This window comes from Mastigoproctus giganteus, chromosome 9 (genome assembly GCF_048544385.1).
Source record: "Mastigoproctus giganteus isolate SK-2022 chromosome 9, ASM4854438v1, whole genome shotgun sequence".
NCBI lineage: Eukaryota > Metazoa > Arthropoda > Arachnida > Uropygi > Thelyphonidae > Mastigoproctus > Mastigoproctus giganteus.
Genome location: NC_143583.1, coordinates 22,248,941 through 22,268,431, shown reverse-complemented (window position 1 = coordinate 22,268,431; position 19,491 = coordinate 22,248,941). Strand labels below are relative to the sequence as shown.

The following is a 19,491-nucleotide window of genomic DNA, read 5'->3' as shown; positions in this document are numbered from 1 at the left end:
AAAAAAAAAAAAAACTCATTGTCGATCCCCTCTGATAATTTATGTAATTCTTTGTTGAACTTATTCAAACTACCCACTTCTACAACAACAGATGGTAGCTTGTTCTAACAATCAGCTAACAACTGTTGGCTGATAGCAAACTTCCACACATCTATTCTGTGCAACCATCTATATAATTTCATTTTATGCCCATTCATGTATTTTCCAAGAGAGTAAGGATGCCATTGGCATTTAGTTTACCCAATCCATTTAAAGCCTTAAGCACATCAATCAGGTCTGTTTGCAGATGCTTAGTTTCCAAGCAATGCAATTTGAAAGTGAAATCTTTTTTGTTAAGAGTACATTTTTGTATCTTTGACTAATCTTGTTGCTCTTATTGGCATTCTTTTCAACAGATCTGCATAAATCTTAGTGAGACTTCTAGACCTGCAGTCTGTACTCCAGATGCAGCCTAATTATTGGCTTATTCAATGGGATAATCACTTCCCTTGTCTCTGTGGACAAAATTCCTATATATCATTGACAAAACCCCATGAGCTAACCTAGCAGCCTGTGTGCACTTTCAGAGAACTTCTTGAACTATAGAATTTCCCTTAAGTATTTTTTGTTCTTCATTATTGTGAGTTTAATACCACCCCCATTGATATGTTATGCTGGTATTGCTACTGCCGATATTCATTGCCTTGCATTTGTCAACATTAAACCTCAGTTGCCACATCTATTTGCTCTCGGTTAGCTCTGAGCCCATCTGTCCAATTTTTCTAGGCCTTGTTACAGTAGTATGTTTTAATTCCATTCATTAACCACCACCTATAATTCATAAGTATTGAAACATTAAGAAGTCCAGCACTGAACTCTGAGAGGACTCTGCTAATTAACTTTTGTCCAGGAAGACCACTGTCCATTTATAACCACACTCTATCTTCTGCCAGTGAACCATCCCTTTGTCCATAGCAGTAACTTGCCAGATTGCTGTATTGCTTTAATTTGTACATTACTGTTTCATATGGAACAGGATCGAAAGCATAATTGAAATCTATATATATGGTGTAAAGATTATTTAACTGAATATATTGCATCATACCCCCCGAGTACCTTATTTACTTTCAGCTTCAACGGTTTTTCTTCACTTTGCTGTCAGTTATCACAAAATCATTTAGGTATAACACCAGTGTACTTCTAGTATTCCTATCCATACAACTTCACACATGAATACAGATGCAAAATATTTATTCAGCAAACCTGGATAGGATCATCAATAGTTAAATGCCATTCATATTTAGTGGACTAATATAGTCCATTATTTTCCTTCTAGTTTTAACATAAAGAATTTTTTGCTACTTTTCTTTGTATTCTTAGCCAAAGACTGCTCATAATCTGGCTTAGCTTGCCTCACTCCCCTTATGAACTTGATTTATAAAATTCCATGCCACTAGTGATGTCAGTTCACCTGATATCCATTTAGATCTAGACCATGAAGAGTATCTGTTTAGTAGGTATAAAAACTTGGTAGTTTCTATGATTACTTCCCCAAATGCCTCCCATTTAGAATTTGCAGTTAGTAATATCATAAGTTTGTCACACTGAAAACAATTTAAAAGCTACCTAAGACCATTGTAGTCATCTCTATGAGAGCAAAATCCCCTCCCTTTACTCTTGACTGTAGTTATATCTTTAAGTAAATTTCACATCAATATGTTATGATTACTGCTACCTATTGGTCCCTTTATCTGGAGATTGTTAATGATGAAGAGTCATTGTTGATAATCAGATCAAGAGTGATCATGATATATGCCATCTCTCATGGTTAGAAGCCTTCCATATAGCAATGTCCATATAGCAATATAGTCCATTAGCAGTGGTGGCTCCCATCATTAATCGTAGTGCCCGGACCTGCATTCACCCTTTTATGGAAGCTACTGTTTTACATCATGATGGATTGTGGCAAGTTAACATTATGGCTGCTATACATTACAGCAGCAATACAGAGCCTAATAGTTAACATCTATTTATTTTACTTCTTTTGCACACTACCTTCCACCTTGCTTAATCCTTTACAGTTCTGTCAGCACTAGGTAGTTTGACACCATTCTTTGTACACTTTAACCACAGTGGGCCATGAGCACCTGACATATGAGTGCCCACAATCATGCCGCCCTTTTGAAACTGATATTTTTTACTACATTCCATAACTGCTACTTTATAAATTTGTCTTGCACAACCAGATGCAAATTATCACTGCTCTTGTGTATGAAGTTGTTCAACATTTTATGCTGTGAACGTGCGATATAGTCCATTACAGATGGGGTGGTCACAATTCAGTGATCACTGAGTGTATACATGAAGATGTATACACATTGATTTTCACATATGGGCATCTGGAAGTCCCCATTCGGTTTGTGAACACAAGTGTGATAGTCCCAAGATAAACGTGTGGTGTGTACCATCCTTCAGTCAGGTGATTGGGCAATTTTTCTGCCACAAAAACACTGAATTCTTCAAATTACCAATATATGCTTGAATTGTATGCTGCACCTCAGCTGGAAGATATTGCAGCCACATGTGTTCCATCAGTAAGATGGGGGCAGCACCACCACACTGGAGCTTGCATGTGCACAATTCCCTCAATAAAATATTTCCTAACTGATGTATCAGCCTGAATGGTCCCATTCCATGGCCTACTTATTCCCCAAATACTGCACATATGGATTTCTTTGGATGTGGCTATGTAAAGGACAAGGTGTATGCAAAAAAATAATAATAAATGTTAACGTCACAGAGTTAAACAACCTGATTGAACATCCAGTGACTTCCATATTTCAAGGTATGCTTCAAATCACATGGAATAAAATCTGCTACTGTCTTGACATTCTACATGCTACCAAATGTGCCTATGTGGAAGTTTACTGGGGTCTAGTTGTGTGAATAGAAAGTTTGAGTTGTTTTATTAAGTGCAACAAACCCCTTCATGATACCTATTACAATACAATTTTAATCAAGCATAACAATCAGGTAAATAATTTATAGACACCTTGTATAGGTGTGTGTAGTCCAAAATCCATAAGTGTGTTTTTTTTTTTTTTTTTTTTTCATGGATTCGTTAATTCTGTGCAGAGGCACATTGATAACTATGTGTAGTAGTATATAATGAATACACTGAAAAATAATGCTTGAAACTTGTAGTTAGTGATATTGCACCCAAACCCCATGGTCTAATAATTCCCAGTAACTTGTTATGTAAAACCATCATATCAGTCACCATTGTTGTTTGAAACATTAATCTTAAATGCACCTCTCTAATGACTGAAAGATAAGTTATTATGAAAACTTAATCATGGATATTCATTTCTTTCTAGCACTGTTGAACACCTTCTGCCACTCTTCCTTTCTCAGCTAAAAGATGAATGCCCAGAGGTTCGTCTGAATATAATATCAAATTTGGACTGTGTCAATGAAGTCATTGGAATACAACAGCTGTCTCAGTCACTTCTGCCTGCCATTGTTGAGTTAGCTGAAGATACAAAGTGGCGTGTAAGACTAGCTATAATTGAATATATGCCTCTTTTAGCTGGACAATTGGTATGTTGGCCTACCAATGACTTAAAATGTTTAGTAATATAATATAGTATGCATTAGAATGAACTTTATGTATTACAATTATTTTGTGGTCTTAAATGATAACTGACTAATGATTATTGCATAAGTTAATTGTAGCATTATTAAGGGTTAAGTTGCAATTGTAATGTTAAAAAGAGCTTAACAGAATATTTTACCTTAAAAAGTTACTTTTATTTAATAATATATCTTTAATAAACCATACATGTCCACTTAAAAATTGTATGTGTTCCTCACATGTACTTTTATGCATTATGAGATGAATGCCATCTGAACTCAAGCAGTAATACATGGTATAGCAGTGCATATGTTTAGTTGGAGAGAATAGCTTTGTTTTGGAACAGCCATCAGAGATTGTGAAGTGTTAAGAATAAATGATAATATTCTATACAGTGAAGCAGTAGTAGTTGATTAAAAAAATTCTTGCTAAGATAATCTTGGTCAAGGAAAAGTGGATTATATATATGCATAAAAGGAATGTGTTCTTTTTTTTTTTTTTCTATCAATACAAAATAAATTAACAAACTTTAACAGAAATTAATTAACAAAGAAATTAATTCAAGGAAAAGTGGATTATATAATTCATAAGCTTTATTTTTATTAAAAATAAAAATATAGCTTGTTTTGATGCTTATTGATACCACTACAATGGTAACATTCAAATATTTGGCATTTTCAAACAAAAGATGTGTTTATCAATTTTCTTCTGTATTGATACATATGCATCATTGTGAAAAAAAGGGGAATTATGATCAGTTGTTGGAAAAAGCAGTTTAAATGGATAATAAATACAATTTGTTAAAAACAATCACCACAGAGAGAGAGAGAGAGAGAGAGAGAGAGAGAGAGAGAGAGAGAGAGAGAGAGAGAGAGAGAGAGAGAGAGAGAGAGAGAGAAAAAGAAAAAGAAAATGCTTAGTTTCACATACTTAAAAGTATTATACAGGGTGAGCCAAAAGTCATGAAGGGGTTTTAAAAAAATTTTAACCTTTTTTCTATATTTTTTTTTTTTTTTTTTTTTTTTTTTGCAGATAAAGAAGTTCTTGGAATTTAATAATGGAGACTTACATGATTGAGCAACATACCAAGGTCATTGAATTTTATTTTGCAGACCAATACTCAGTTATTCAAATGCAGATAGCTTATCAAAGACAAAGTTAGATCATTGCCATTAGAATCCATGATTTGTTGTCTCATTACACAATTCCAAAAAGAGGGGTCTGTAGCAGATTTGCCACAAAAAATATCCCATCCTCATTTTTTAGTGGATTCTTGTGGATCTTAGACACTTTCCCATACTTGCTCCATGTTATATCAGAATGGCTCCCTTGTGGTCTTCTGCTTAATGGCAAATCAGCTACAGACCCCTGTTTTTCGAATCTAGCTGCAATTGGTGCATGAACTGAAGCCAACAGATCAGGTTCAGCACTTATAATATGTAGTTGCTTTTCAAGAATTCGCTAGAGAAGATGACGAATTCATTCACAAACTGGTAATGAGGCTCATTTTCATTTAAATGGTTTCGTCAATAAGCAAAACTGCAAAATCTGGGGTATTTGTAATATCCAAGAATAGTTCACCAGCAACAAATTCACCTTACAGTTCACTTTACAGTTTGGTGTGGTGGTATGTCTGAAAGGATCATTGGTCCTTCTTCAAAGATGAAGATGGTGCTGCTGTCGTAGATTGTCTATAGTTCCAGAGCTTGTAGGTAATCCAACAAATGGTACAAAAACACACACTGCTTGAGAGACTGTGACTTTTTTAAGATCAAATTTTGGCAAATGATTCAAAAAATTCTGCATTTAATTGAGCAATTAATTGGCAGTCCAAATTTGATTCAGATTTGCACTGCCAATCGTCCTTTTGGTATTTGTGTCCAAGCACTACCCCAATATTTGCATATTGTGGTAAACAAGGTTTCTAAAACACCGAAACAAACCCTTCCACCCTGGCATGCCCACATTCCACCATGTGACTTTTCCCTTAAGCACCGGATAAAGTCAGATACTCCATCTGTCTACTTGCAACTCTCTTCAGCATTCCAGGCTGAACACTCTGACTTCTTGCCGGTTTACATAGATGGCTCGAAGTCAGAATCATGTATAGGATCTGCTGCTGTCTTTCCAGACACTATTATATCCGAGCAGAGTCTCCTTGAATCCAGCATATACACGTAGAGCTGCATGCTATAGAGTTAGCCTTGGATTACATCAGAACTTGAAGATAGCAAAGGTTTATTATATATTCCAATTCTTTGAGTGTATTACAGGCCTTATCTTTGAGATACAATTCTCATCCAGTCCTGTCTCAGGTTCAGCAGAAGATATGTTCTCCTTATGAACATAAATTTGATATTTGCTTCTGTTGGATTCCTAGCCATATTCGGATTAGGGAAGATGATTTGGCTGACACCACAGCCAAATCAGCACTTCTCATTAATAATCATTGCCTGTCAGTCCTATAAAATCTACAGGGTGTCCCTTTTGAATGTCCTGATTTTGCAAGTTGGTTAAAATTCATATGTTGTATGTAAGGGAGTCAGTAGCAGGGGATACAGAAGTTTCATTGTTGATGTTTTGAAGCAAGTTGTGACCAAGGCTGCAGCACCGCTGTTATTTGTGTAAAAATGATGTCAGTGCAAGAGAAAGTGCAGGCAGTGGTGTGGTTTGTAGAGAGAAAATCTATTGTCACGGTTAAAAGTCAATTTACGTGTGTTCAACAAAGATGCGCATAACCCAAAGTCTGTACTGAGATGGCACATGACATTTTTGAACACCTTGAGGATATCAACTTCAAAACATAAATGGCATTCTATATACTGTAAGATGGCATATTTATAATTTATCAAATACAGATTCTTTATTTAATTATTGAGTTTGAAAATCTTCCGTTTCCCACTCTTGCTCTGTATAATATTCATTTAATTTTGATAATTTCTGGAATTTTTAAGTAATGCAGTTCTTTGCTTTCATTTTATTTCAGGGTGTTGAGTTTTTTGATGAAAAATTAAATACGTTGTGCATGACATGGCTAGTTGATCATGGTAAGCAAAAATTAATGAATAAATATCTTAAGAAGTGTGTTTTAGCAAAGTTTTATGCAAATAAATACAGTACAACTTAGATTATTTGAAGCTGAAAGAGCATTATAATTATTTTGAAGTATCCATTTTATTTTATTTTTTTTATAAATGATGTGAAATGAGCATGATATTTTTAATTGGGCATAATTCTGCGAATGTGATTTCTACCGGAAATACAGTATTATCAAACAAATCCTTCATTTTATCATAATATGTTGTCTTTTTAAATTGCACTTTTTTTTTCTCTTTTTTTTTTTCTCTCTCTGTTTTTTTATACACATGGTAATTACACAAACTGTTGAAGTAGATCTTAATTCACAGTTAAACAGACAAACATACCATGCATCTTTCTTTGCCTGCCTCAAGTTTAACCTGGTTACTGATACTTAATCTTAAAATACTGGTTATGTTAAGTACAATAAGGTTTTCACTCTTTTGTTGATGCTGATTAGATACCAGCAGTTGGGTCTCAGTAACTTGAGAAGGAAATAAAAAAATGACAATAGAGGGATTTGATCCGGTGTTATGGACACTGTGTGTGTGTGTTTAGGTGGCGGAGAGACTAGAGTGGAATTATTGTCCGACAGCAGTTTATCTTTAGTTTCGATAACATCAGATCAAATCTCTCCACTTTCATTCCACTCCCCATTACCAATTTTAAAATTAGCATTAGCATTAGTAGAGGTATTTGATGCAAGAAAGCAAGCTTATGCAGCATCAGCCAAAAAAAAAAATAAAGTAAAATAAATAAAAAATAACCACTTCACCCATCTGTTCGTTCGAAATACCTGTCCAGCTGAGCCTTAAACTTATTTAGGCTATCAACTTCCACGACAAGGGATGGAAGTCTGTTCCACCTGCCAACCACCCGCTGGCTAAAGGCAAATTTCCGCACATCTATCCTACATCTGTCTTTCCTCAATCTGAAGTTATGCCCTCTCAGGTGATTATTCTGAGCAAGAGGAAGAATCCCATCAGCATTGAGCATGCTCAAACCATTCAAGGCTTTGTACACCTCTATCAGATCACCTCGCTGGTGCCTAGGAAATTGATTATTAATTATTCAATTATGCCTATCACTAGTTGGAAGGGTGTTCAAATGTTGAATAGAGTAGAATAAATAGAACTAGTAAAGTTTGTTTCACATTATGAAGATGGAAAATAAGATCAGTTATGAGTAGCCAATATTTTAACCCTTGTTATTAATGCAAAAATTTAAGAATTGCACTGTTCTTTTGTGTGCTGTGGGAAAAGTAACATATTTATCTAGTTTTTTTTTTTTTTTTTTGTTTTTTTATGTAAACCCCAAAAACAAGAGGTATTAGAACCTATGGTACTTAGTACCGTGCTTGGGTTGGAGGTTGAGAAGACGAAAGAAGATATTTGTTACATTGGACTTCAACTTCTGTAGACTGTAATTTTCAGAAAATACGTATGAAGGAAGGTTGTTCCAGAAAACAGCAGTTTAATGAATAAACGAGGAAGATGAAAAGTTAGTTCTGTGAGTTTGAAGTTGGACAGTAAATGGATGTTAGCTGGTGGGGCACGTGTTTGGACCATTTTGAAAGAGAGAGCAGGAATTATAGAGCCAGTTCAGAAGAACAGTGCCAATGGAATATCTGTAGAAGAGGCATCCGGCAGAAACAGTACATCTATGAGACAGCGAGTGGAGAGATTCTGAAGTGAATCAAGAAGCCTGAGAGAGGTTTTGGGGGCACCACCCCAGATGTGGGAACAATATTCCATGGCAGGGCGGATTTGCGATTTATACAGAGTGAACAGCTGTTTGGAAGAAAAGTAATGCCAAGAGCGAAAGAAAAAACCAAGTTTTTTAGATGAAGAGGAAGCAATATTTGTGATGTGCATGTGCCAAGAGAGATTATAAGTCAGGGTAATCCCCAAAAGAGATATATCATTTTGCCTAGAAATCGGAGTGTCACTAAAGATAAGCATAGTAGCAGAAGAATCCTTTTTTGCGAGATATAAGACAAGACTGAGTTTTAGAAGGGTTGAAATCAACTAAGTTGTCTTTGCCCCACTGGAGAATTACCTAGAGATTGGCATTTAAGGAATTGGTAGCAGGTTTTTGAGAAATTGAAGCTGATTGAGCAGGGCAAGGTTTCTCAAAATGGAAAGTGGAATGCAATGTGCTATCATCGGCAAAACTATGGATAAGATTTCCAGTCAATGGAAGAAGGTCATTAATATACAAGAGGAAAAGAGTGGGGGAAAGAACTGAAACTTGGGAGACACTGGCATTAGTGGAGAAGTTAGAAGACAGAGTGCCATCACTCTCGGTGAACGATCAGAGAGAAAACTGGATAACCAATTACTGAAAACAGTTGGCAAACCATAAGATGGAAGCTTGTTTAGAAGACCTTTATGCCAAACACGATCAAAAGCCTTTCAGACGTCAAGAGCAACTGCTTGTGTTTCACCAACCTTTTCCATTGAATTCGTCCATAAATTAGTAAATAAGCCAGAATATCACCAGTGGATCAACACTGACGGAATCCATACTGGCGATCGTTGATCAGATGGAAGGTTTTTAGGTAGTTTAAGAGTTGGCGGTTAATTGATTTCTCCATTACTTGAGAAAGAGTAGAAGTAATTGCAATGGGATGATAATTGGATGGGAGGGATTTGTCACCCCTTTTTAGGAACTGGCTGGATATGAGCAAATTTCCAAGCAGAAGGAAAAACACCTTTGGAATAAGAAATTGAAAAAAGGTGGCAAAGAATAGGAGTAAGTTCAGGAGCACAGGTTTTGAGAACAAGTGGAGAAATACTATTGGGACCTGGAGCTTTCTTAGCATCAAGATTCATCAAAATCCTTCTGACATCCTTAGCATCAAGATTTTTCAAAATCCTTCTGACATCCTTTTGACAGAAGACCACAGGAGGCATTGAATGGAGCATGTTGGGAATGGTGGGAGGTGTTTTACCAAGATCATTAATACATGAGTTGGAAGAAAAATGGGATGCTAGCAGGTCAGCTTTATCCTTGGCTGAAGTGATAACAGAACCATCTGGTTTGGACAGAGGTGGGATCAAAGATGGGCAAAAGTTGCGGCCAATAGCTTTGTCAAGAGACCAGAATGCTCGGCTACCATTAGGGCAAGAAGCAAGTTTTCTACTCTTAGATTGTTCAAACTCTAGTTTGGACTGATTAATAACTGCTTTACAATTGGTGCGAGCTTTGGTGTAGGCAGAAAATGAAACTGAAGAATTAGAAACAAGCCAATTACGATGTGCAACATCCTTCTCTTGAACAGCCTTAGCACATTTATTGTAAAACCAAGGTTTACATAAAGGACGAGATTTTAAAGTGGAGTGTGTGATAAAGGATTCCGTTCCTGCAAGAATAATTTCACTGACATGATCTGAGCAAACGCTGACATCAGAAGTTTTGAAACAGTAATCCGACAAAGGAAAAGAAATCTCGCGGGTCATCCCATTTTGCATTCTTCTAATGCCAAACAACACGAGGTTGGGAATAGCCGTGAGATAAAGGCTCCATTGGAGAAGAGACAATCACCAAGTTGTGATCTGAACTGCCTTAAGGACCTCTCACTTCGATCGTGTACTTAGAAGGGTTGATGAACAGTCTGTGCAAGATGAAGGTAAATGAACAGTCTGTGCAAGGTCATTAGTAATTGCAAAAGCCTCAGCATTTCGACCAGCTGGGTCAGTGTGACTAGAAAACGGAAGCCAGCTGGAGTTGTGAACATTAAAATCACCAAGGAAAATTACCTCACTGTTAGGAAAGTTGGACTGGAGAAAGTCAACTTGCAAAGAGAGGAAGTCAGAGAACTGCAAGTGATTAGTGGAATTGGGAAAACAGTAGAGACAACAGATGAATTTGACACAGTGAGGTAGAGAGATTTTAACCCAGAGAAGATCAAAGAGAGGAGATTCCAAATTGCCAAATCTCTGACAGGGAATATCAGAATGGACATATGCACAAGTACCATGTTTGAGGCAAAAGGAATCATACAGCTAATAATTTGGGCATCTGAGATGAGCAGTAGTTGAATCAACCGATAACTGGGATTCTGTCAGAAAAAGTACATGGGGTTTGGCAGACTGCAAGTGGAAATGGACATCGTTGAGATTGGAATTGAGACCACGTATATTTGTGAAATGAATTAGGAAGTGCTTGGGATGTTTAGATCTTTTCACAGATAAGCTGAGCTCTATTATTTTGACACTTCATGGTGTATTCAATAGTAAGAAAAAGTGGGTGGGACATGATGTATGAAGTAATGAAATTTTTGGATATGGCATACACATGGTAAGAATATATCCAGATCCTTGCCATAATGTGGCCTCGAGAATGCTCCCCGCATACACACTACTCAGACTCCCTCCAGTCACTATCTGGCAGAGTGTGTTTTGCCGATGATAGCAAATCGGCAAAGGATCCGGAAGCCTCCTAGAGAGTTACCAATAGATTCGGTCCGGCGTACTCACTAGCGGCCGGCCTGCGAACACTGTTTTAGAGCTGTACCCTCGAAATGTAAGGAATTTTGGATCTCACCACAATGTTCATCATAACCTCAAAAGTCATCAATCATACTGCATGATGGAAGAGATAGGGAAGGGTTGACCGGAACTTAGCAAAGTGGTGGTATTGCACCGGTTGATGAGAGTCATCTACCACCTAGTACTGCCTGGTAACATAGAGGGGCGGCTAACAGTCTCACCATCGTAAAGGTGCAAGCAGAGGATTTGGCTGTCATAGACCGTCCGGACTTCGCCGAAATTGGGTCCACTTGACTTGAGTGTCACCCAGTATCAGTTCCATCAGCATTTTAGACTCCCATGTAGCAAGTACAGCTTGTCTGGCCTATCTGAGAGAATGTCTGTGACAACCTCAAGGACCAACCTCATGGAAGAGATAGGGAAGGGTTGACCGGAACTTAGCTCTAGAGACTAAACATGGGTTCCACCACTTCAAGCCTCGAATAAGCAAAGTTGTGGTATTGCACCGGTTGATGAGAGTCATCTACCACCTAGTACTGCCTGGTAACATAGAGTGGCAGCATTCCTCCACACCTGGACCCCTGCTTACGTTGGTTCACACCTGGGTGGTCACCCACCATGTACTTGTGCATGGAGGTTATACCCAGGATTACTGGATTATACCCAGGTTATACCCGCGCATCTCACCTACATAGCTTGAAATGCTATGTAGGTGAGAGGCCATATTAATAGCATTATGATGCTTATCTATGCATAAAAACTAAATTAAACAGAATCTAAAATGAAAAAAGTAAAAATTAAACTGTTAAATGCTTGAAGTTTTAAATGTGATAAATCCATTCATCCATATGGACATCTTTTAATTGCTTCAAGGACCAAAACTATCTACCAAATCCAGTAAAAATTAATGGCTCATGCATATATTTTTTTCTTGTTTTTCATAATCCAGTTATAACTTTAAGATTCAGATATAAATGTTTATCTGTTAATAGTTTAAAAACTGCGTAATAAATACCAATTTTTTTTTTATCTACAACAAATGAAGCTTAATTCTTAATGGATAACCACTGTGTATGGTAAAAAATATGATTTTATTTTTTTTTAATTCACATCTAGATAATATGGTGAAGTCTGGTCAGGGATATGATCATCCAGAAATAATTATAATGTGGAAATAGTTTCTGAAGAGAGAGTGTTAAAACTAATTGCAGTTCCACCACCCTTCAGTATCTTTTTCTTTTTTTGGGGGAATGGAAGGCTCTGTTATATGGACCATGTTAATTATAAAAAGACAAAGACTTGTTTGTTTGAATTATAATGTACAGTAAACCCCCGCTATTCGCGGGGGTTACATTCCTGAGAAATGTCGCGAATACTGAGTTATGGCTCCCATAGTAATAAAGGGATTCCGTTCCAAAGTATGAAATATATAAGAAAAACTAGTCTAAAATTTTGTCTATGTATGTATGTATGTATTATATGTACCTGCATAATATGACTATGTACATAGCGAAATGCAAGCATAAGGCATCGAAATGAAAATAAGAAACAATTTAATATTAAATGTAATATTTATTAGAAATTTCAAACAAATCTTTCAAACCAGCACCTTCGCTAGCAAAAAACTTATCCCGCCAGTGCTATCACCAGTTTCGCTAAAGTGTTGATAAAGGAGTTTTGCCTTTTCACGAATGATAAGTGAACTTAATGGAATTTTATTTTGAGTTCGGTCTTCTATCCACAGATTTAAAGCGTTTTCCAATTTTTCTAATTTAACATCACGAGTTACAGAACAAATTTTTGAAGCAATTAACGCGTTTTCACGGACACTATGGCGGATTTTTTCTTCCGATTTTTTGATTAATCGTACCGTTGACTCATTGATTTTATAATGTTTTGCCACTGAGGAGACACTTTCACCATTAGAAATTTTGTCTAATAACTCAATTTCATTCGCTAATGTCATCACTTTCTTTGTTATTTTCACATTTCTCTTGTTATTTGTAGCCATATTTTTGTAGGGGTTAGAAAGAACTTGTCCACAATAAAGTCACTTTCGTCCGTTAACACACTCGAAAAAGTCTGTTTTAACTGCAAAACGGTAGATTTATCACTTTTGTAAGCATATTAATTTATAAATTGATAAATTTATTCAATTTATAAGCATATAAATTAAAAGCAAACGACGAAATCTTCCATGACAAGCGCATAACACATACTGAACAAGGATTAGCGAAAAACATCCACACTCGTGATTTTGTCACCCCTTTCCCCCCACCCACTGAGCGCTATTTTGACCGGGAAAGATGATTTTAGCCACGGCCCATGTTTTTTTATGGCGGATAATATTCACGGCGCTTTAAAATTCACATTTTTTTAGGTTTCATTTTATATTAAATCAGCGATCGCGAAACCGCGAATAGCGGGGGTTTACTGTACCTGTAAATTCACAGTGGAGATCATTTTGACATCCTTGTTCATCTCATGATTGACAGTTTTTTCCATCTTTTTTGCAAAAAAAAAAAAAAAAAAAAGATTGGAAGTTTTAAAAAAATATTTTGTGAATTATCATGTAATGGTCTAAATTGGTCATCAGGTATTAGTAGTAGTGCCAGATGATGCAAGAAAGCAAGCACAGTGTGGTATCACACATCAGCCAAAAAAACCCAACACTTCGCATTTCACCTTTCCGTCTTCTCTAACAGTTTATCTAGTTCTTTGAATTTATTCAAACAACCCACCTCTACAATATCAGATGAAGTTTTCCAACACAATCACCCTCTAGCTGAAGGAAAATTTCTGCATATCCAGCCTACAACCATTCTTGCTCAATTTGAATTTGTCTCTTCATGTATGGGCAAAAGCAAGGATTGCATCAGCATTGCACTTACTCCATCCATTCAAAGCCTTGAACACTTCAATTAAATCTCTTCAGGAGCAGCGCCTCTGTAGCCAGGTGGGCAGTAGCAACAGTGTGTAGCACACTCATCTTGATTAGACTGGGGTTCGAGCCCGTGACCACCAAATACGGAGGATGCGGAAAGGTCAGGAAATGACCACCGCATTTCCCGGAGCAATATGGCCTTAGTTGCTAATGCTCATAAAAACCAAATAACAACCCTCCCCATTGTAACCATCCCTTTATCCACAGGAGCAAGTTGCCATTAATGCCATACTGCTTCAATCTGCCTTTTATGTACAACAGTATGAAAAGCTTTTCTGAAGTCCAAGTATGTCATGTCAAAATTATTTTATGCATCCAGTTCCTTTGTTACTGTGTCTTAGTATCTAGGCATATAAGTTAGACAAAATCACTCCTTAACAAATCCGTGCTCTGACTGCAAGTATAACTGCACTCCTGTCTAGATGGTCCTGCATTATTACTTCTTTAACTAGTGGCTCCATTATTGGAATGGAAGTCAAGCTAATAGGTCTGTAATTACTCGTTTCCCTCTATTTGAATTAGAGACAAATTTGCACATCTTCAGTCCATAGGGACCTTTCCTGAATCAAAGGATGTTCTCATAATCGTGGCTAAAAATTTACTTACCTTTTTTCCCACCTTTAACATAACTGTATAGATGTTCTTCTTTATACTCCGGCATGACCAGGTCAGTGGAGTTTACAATAAATAAATCAATCAATACAAACATTAGTTGTATTTAGCAGTCACTGGCTTGAACCACAGTCCACTCAAAGAGTGTGTGCTACCGCACTCATGCTCCTGACCACTCGACTATGTCAGGCATCTCATCTGTCCCAGTTACCATTTTTGCGTTTAGCTTCAGTCCTAAAAAAATTCCTCACGTGTGCATGAGGATGCAGATGTAGATGCAGAGTACCCATCTACTCATGTAGATGCAGAGTACCCATTCGGTTTGTCAGCAACTTGAGCAAGGCCAACAACAGATAATCCATTCTTATCTAGTGATTAAACCCCTTCCTTCTACTGTTAACATAAGTAAAGTCTTTGCTGCTTTTCTTTGCAGTCTTTTCTAAAGACTTCTCATAATCTGACTTAGCTTGCCTAATCTCATTTTTGTTTAGGTTGCAGATGAGTTTATATCTACTATAGGCATCTGTATCACCTGATAATTTATATATGCATCCCATATGTTTTTCTTCATGAATTTCATCAGTTCATCTGACATTTTACCTTAAATTGTATCTCTTAGTTGGTATAAAAAGCATAGTGGCTTCTACAATAACATCCCTGAATGCTGTTCATGTGGAATTGCTGTTGGTAATTTCATGAGTTAGTCCTACTGCATAGAATTTAAAAAATATCTGAGGCTGCTGTCGTCACCTTTACTAAAGCAAAAGTTCTTTCCTTTGACAGTAGTTACAACTTTAAGTAAATCCCATATCAGTACATTGATTACTGCTACATAATGGGGCTTTTTTATCTGCAGATTCTTAATATATGAAGGGTAACTGCTGATAATCAAATCACTTTCTTTTGTTTAATTTCTAACATGCTGGTGTAGGAAACATCTAATAAATCCACAAAAGTCTTGCTATTGTGTGAGTGACCAGCCAACAAGGTTAGTCAATATATGGAGAGTTAAAAGTTCCTCATTATAAGACATTCTGTAATTACCTGCCCCTATATGTCTCTACAGTTGTTCATTGTGCTCGTCACAGTCTTTAGAACTGTAACACATTACTACCCTCATTTTTGTTTTCCCCAGTGCTTGTGTCACACCAAACTGATCAATACTGCACTGGCCATAAAGGCCCACTAGATGCATTCCCTTAGATTTTATGTGCCTCTTAACTAAAAGCATAAACCCCCCTCTTGTCCTTTCTGTATACATTGTACTCCCCATATTCAAATTCTATATTAGTATTAGTATTAGTAACGGCCGCATGGTGCAAGAAAGCCTATGGCTTATGCTGCACCAGCCAAAAAAAAAAAAAAAAAATCCGAACAAAACAATGATAAAAACAAAAAATAAATAAATAACTAAATAATAATAATTAATAAATAAAAAAAATAAAATAAAAAATAAATAAAAAGGAAATTAAACCTATCATCCTATGCGCTTCCCTTACCCGAAAGTACTATCCAGATGACCTTTGAATTTCCCCAAACTGTCGGCCTCTACCACCCATGAAGGTAACTTATTCCAGTAATTTATAACTCGCTGGCTAAAATAGAACTTCCTGCAGTCCAATCTAAACATTTCCCCCCGTAACTTGAATTTATGTCCCCTAGTTCTAGCATCATTTATAATCTTGAAAATTTTGTCCTCATTCATTTTACTGATGCCTCTCAGAGCCTTAAACACCTCAATCAAATCTCCTCTAAGGTGTCTAGTTTCCAAACTCTGCAACCCACATATTCGAAGTCTTTCTTCATAAGGACGCCCCTTTGCCGATCTCACCAGGCGAGTTACCCTTCTTTGCACCCTTTCAAGAAGCTCAATGTCTTTCTTCAGGTGCGGTCTCCATACTTGAACACAGTATTCCAAGTGTGGTCTAACATAAGCCTTATATAATGGGATTATCACGTCCCTATCTCTACTTGCAAAAGTTCGATAGATCATCGATAGGACACCATGGGCCTTCCTTGCAACCTGTTTACAATGCTCAGAGAATTTCATGTCTGACCGTATCGTAACACCCAAGTCCCTTTCCTCCAGTACTGGCTTTAGTTGAACTCCACCAAGTGAATAAGTTTTTTTGGGATTACTGTTTCCCAGGTGTAATACCTTACACTTTGTTGGATTAAAGCACAGCTGCCATTTTTCTGACCATTCCTGAAGTCTATCTAGGTCTCTCTGAAGAAGCTCAGCTTGACAGTGATCATTAACTACTCTCCCAATTTTAACATCATCTGCAAATTTAGACATCACGCCCTCTATCCCTTCATCAATGTCGTTTATGAAAATTAAAAACAACAGTGGTCCTAATACTGATCCTTGGGGAACCCCACTTCTTACATCAACCCAATCTGAGGAATAGCCATTTATCACAACCCTCTGCCTCCTGCCCTGAAGCCATCCTTCTATCCATCTAAGGATTTTCCCAGTGATTCCAACCTGTTCCAGCTTATAAAGCAGCCGCTCATGTGGGACTGAGTCAAAAGCTTTGCTGAAATCTAAATAAACAATGTCGAAATTATTCCCTAAATCCAGCTCGTGAGTGACCCTTTCGAAATAGCGAACCAGATTTGTTAAACATGATTTTCCCTTTACAAAACCATGCTGAGTATCATTGAGAATTTCAATTCGATCCAAATGATCCTGAATTCCACCCTTGATCATTGCCTCCATGATTTTCCCTACTACTGAAGTCAGACTGACAGGTCGATAATTTCCAACTTCACTTTTAGAGCCACCCTTATGTATGGGAGATACATTTGCACTTTTCCAATCCAAGGGAATCTCCCCAGAGTCTAATGATGCTCGCATAATTAGCCTCAATGGTTCAATGCACTCGCTTGCCGCCTCTCTTAAGATTATAGGGTATATTCCATCAACTCCAGGAGCTTTACTGGTCTGTAGCCTCGAAAGTGTCCCTCATATCCATTATATGAGGGACACCATGTCTGTTATCCCCATAATGTCTGCATATGATGATTTGATCAGTTCTTTTCAAATTTATTTACTGTGCTCCCAGCATTAGTGTACATACAAGTATACAGCTGTGTTTACTTTTGGTAACCCTAACAGAACCCGTGTATTTGCTTGTTCTGTGAGGACGCTCAGCAGGTCTTGAAATCCCCACCACCTTGCTTTCCAGGCTGCTGCATGTTCTAATAGAAGCAGTGCAAAAATCACTTTCACCTCTGCTTTCAGATACAATTTAATATATTAGTCTGTGTACTCCTGTAGGCTAGCATTTTTCCTACCTACCTAATCCTGCTTCGATAGCATCAGCAAATATTCTTGCACCCCCCCCTCTATTTAAGTGTATCCCATCCCTGTAGAAACACTCTCCTGTTAGCAAGCACAGCCCTGTATGAAAAAAATTCTCACCCCATGAACCTTGCACTTCTTTCTAGATCTGAATTGATTGACATGGCTCTATCATGTACTCTTTCCTATCACTTCTTGGAAATTTCAGACACTTTCAATCATCAATCCTAACTCATGACTCACCATTGCTGTGTAATTGTTTCCTACTCAAAATGTCATTAGTGCTAACTTGTACAATATCATCTTTTTGTGCTCCTCTACCGGTCATACAATATTTAGAACTTGCAAGGCAGCATATCTTGTTCTCTGTATTATCTGTAACTTTCACTGTGTGCGTGCATGCGTGTGTTACGGAACTAATTAATATCCTCCAATAAGTTGTCAACGAAATACAAAGTAACTTGTTTTTATTTTGTGTGTCTATGTTGATCTGTCTTTTCAATTTTAAGTGTTGGGAAATGCAATATAATTAGACACTTGGAAACAAATAAGCATAAAAATAAACAAAAATGGATGTTAGAAAGGTTGTCAGGGTGGTTAATGACAGAAATTAGAGCATGCTACTGCAACAACAAGACTATTACTCAAGATTTCTAAGAGGTACAAGCTAAAGATTATAATGATTTATGCACCAACATCGAGCCATGATGATGAAGAGGTTGAAGAAATGTACACTGAAATTGAGAGCCTTCTAGATGAGCAGAAAACCCACTACACTATTATTATGGGCGACTTCAATGCTGAGGTTGGAAAAAGGCAAAACAGCACAGAAAGAGGAACTATAGGAAATTTTGGAATTGGTGAAAGAAATAAAAGAGGTGAAAGACTTGTGGAATTTGCAGAATCTCAAGGAATGTCAGTAATGAACACTTTTTTCAAGAAAAGGGTGAACAGAAAGTGGACATGGAAGAGTCCAAATGGATTAACAACTAATGAAATCGACTTCATCCTCACTAACAGAAGATATATTGTGAATGATGTTACCGTCCTGAATAAGGTAAATGTTGGAAGTGATCACAGAATGGTAAGATGTACACTTGATATAGATGTAGGAAAGGAAAGGAAAAAACTGACTCGAGTAAATAATACAAAGGTCTTTGAAATAACAGAGGAGGAGAAACTGTTGAAACTGTTTTTATTAATGCATGCCACTGAAACAAGAAAATGAACTAGAGTACTCATATATACTTTTTTTTTTTGTTTTTTTTACCAAGGTTGTTTTCATATACCATATTTCTTCGATTCTAAGATGCCGTCGACTGTAAGATGCACCTTAATTTCAGAAAAAAAGCTTTGATTCTAAGAAAAAATAAATAAATAAAATAAAACACTAGAATAAATGTAACAAATATTTTTATTATAATCGAATTCAATTTACTAACAA

The 19,491-nt window shown here is 36.9% G+C and overlaps 1 protein-coding gene across 1 annotated transcript in view; it reads left to right on the top strand.

The window, feature by feature from the left end:
- The window catches only part of Pp2A-29B (Protein phosphatase PP2A regulatory subunit A), a 134,843-nt gene that overhangs the window by 86,780 nt on the left and 28,572 nt on the right, over positions 1-19,491 (top strand). The window contains exons 10-11 of the mRNA XM_090381602.1: positions 3,357-3,579; positions 6,600-6,660. Of these exons, the coding sequence (XP_090237728.1) occupies positions 3,357-3,579; positions 6,600-6,660 (284 nt within the window). The remainder of the gene's footprint in view (positions 1-3,356; positions 3,580-6,599; positions 6,661-19,491) is intronic.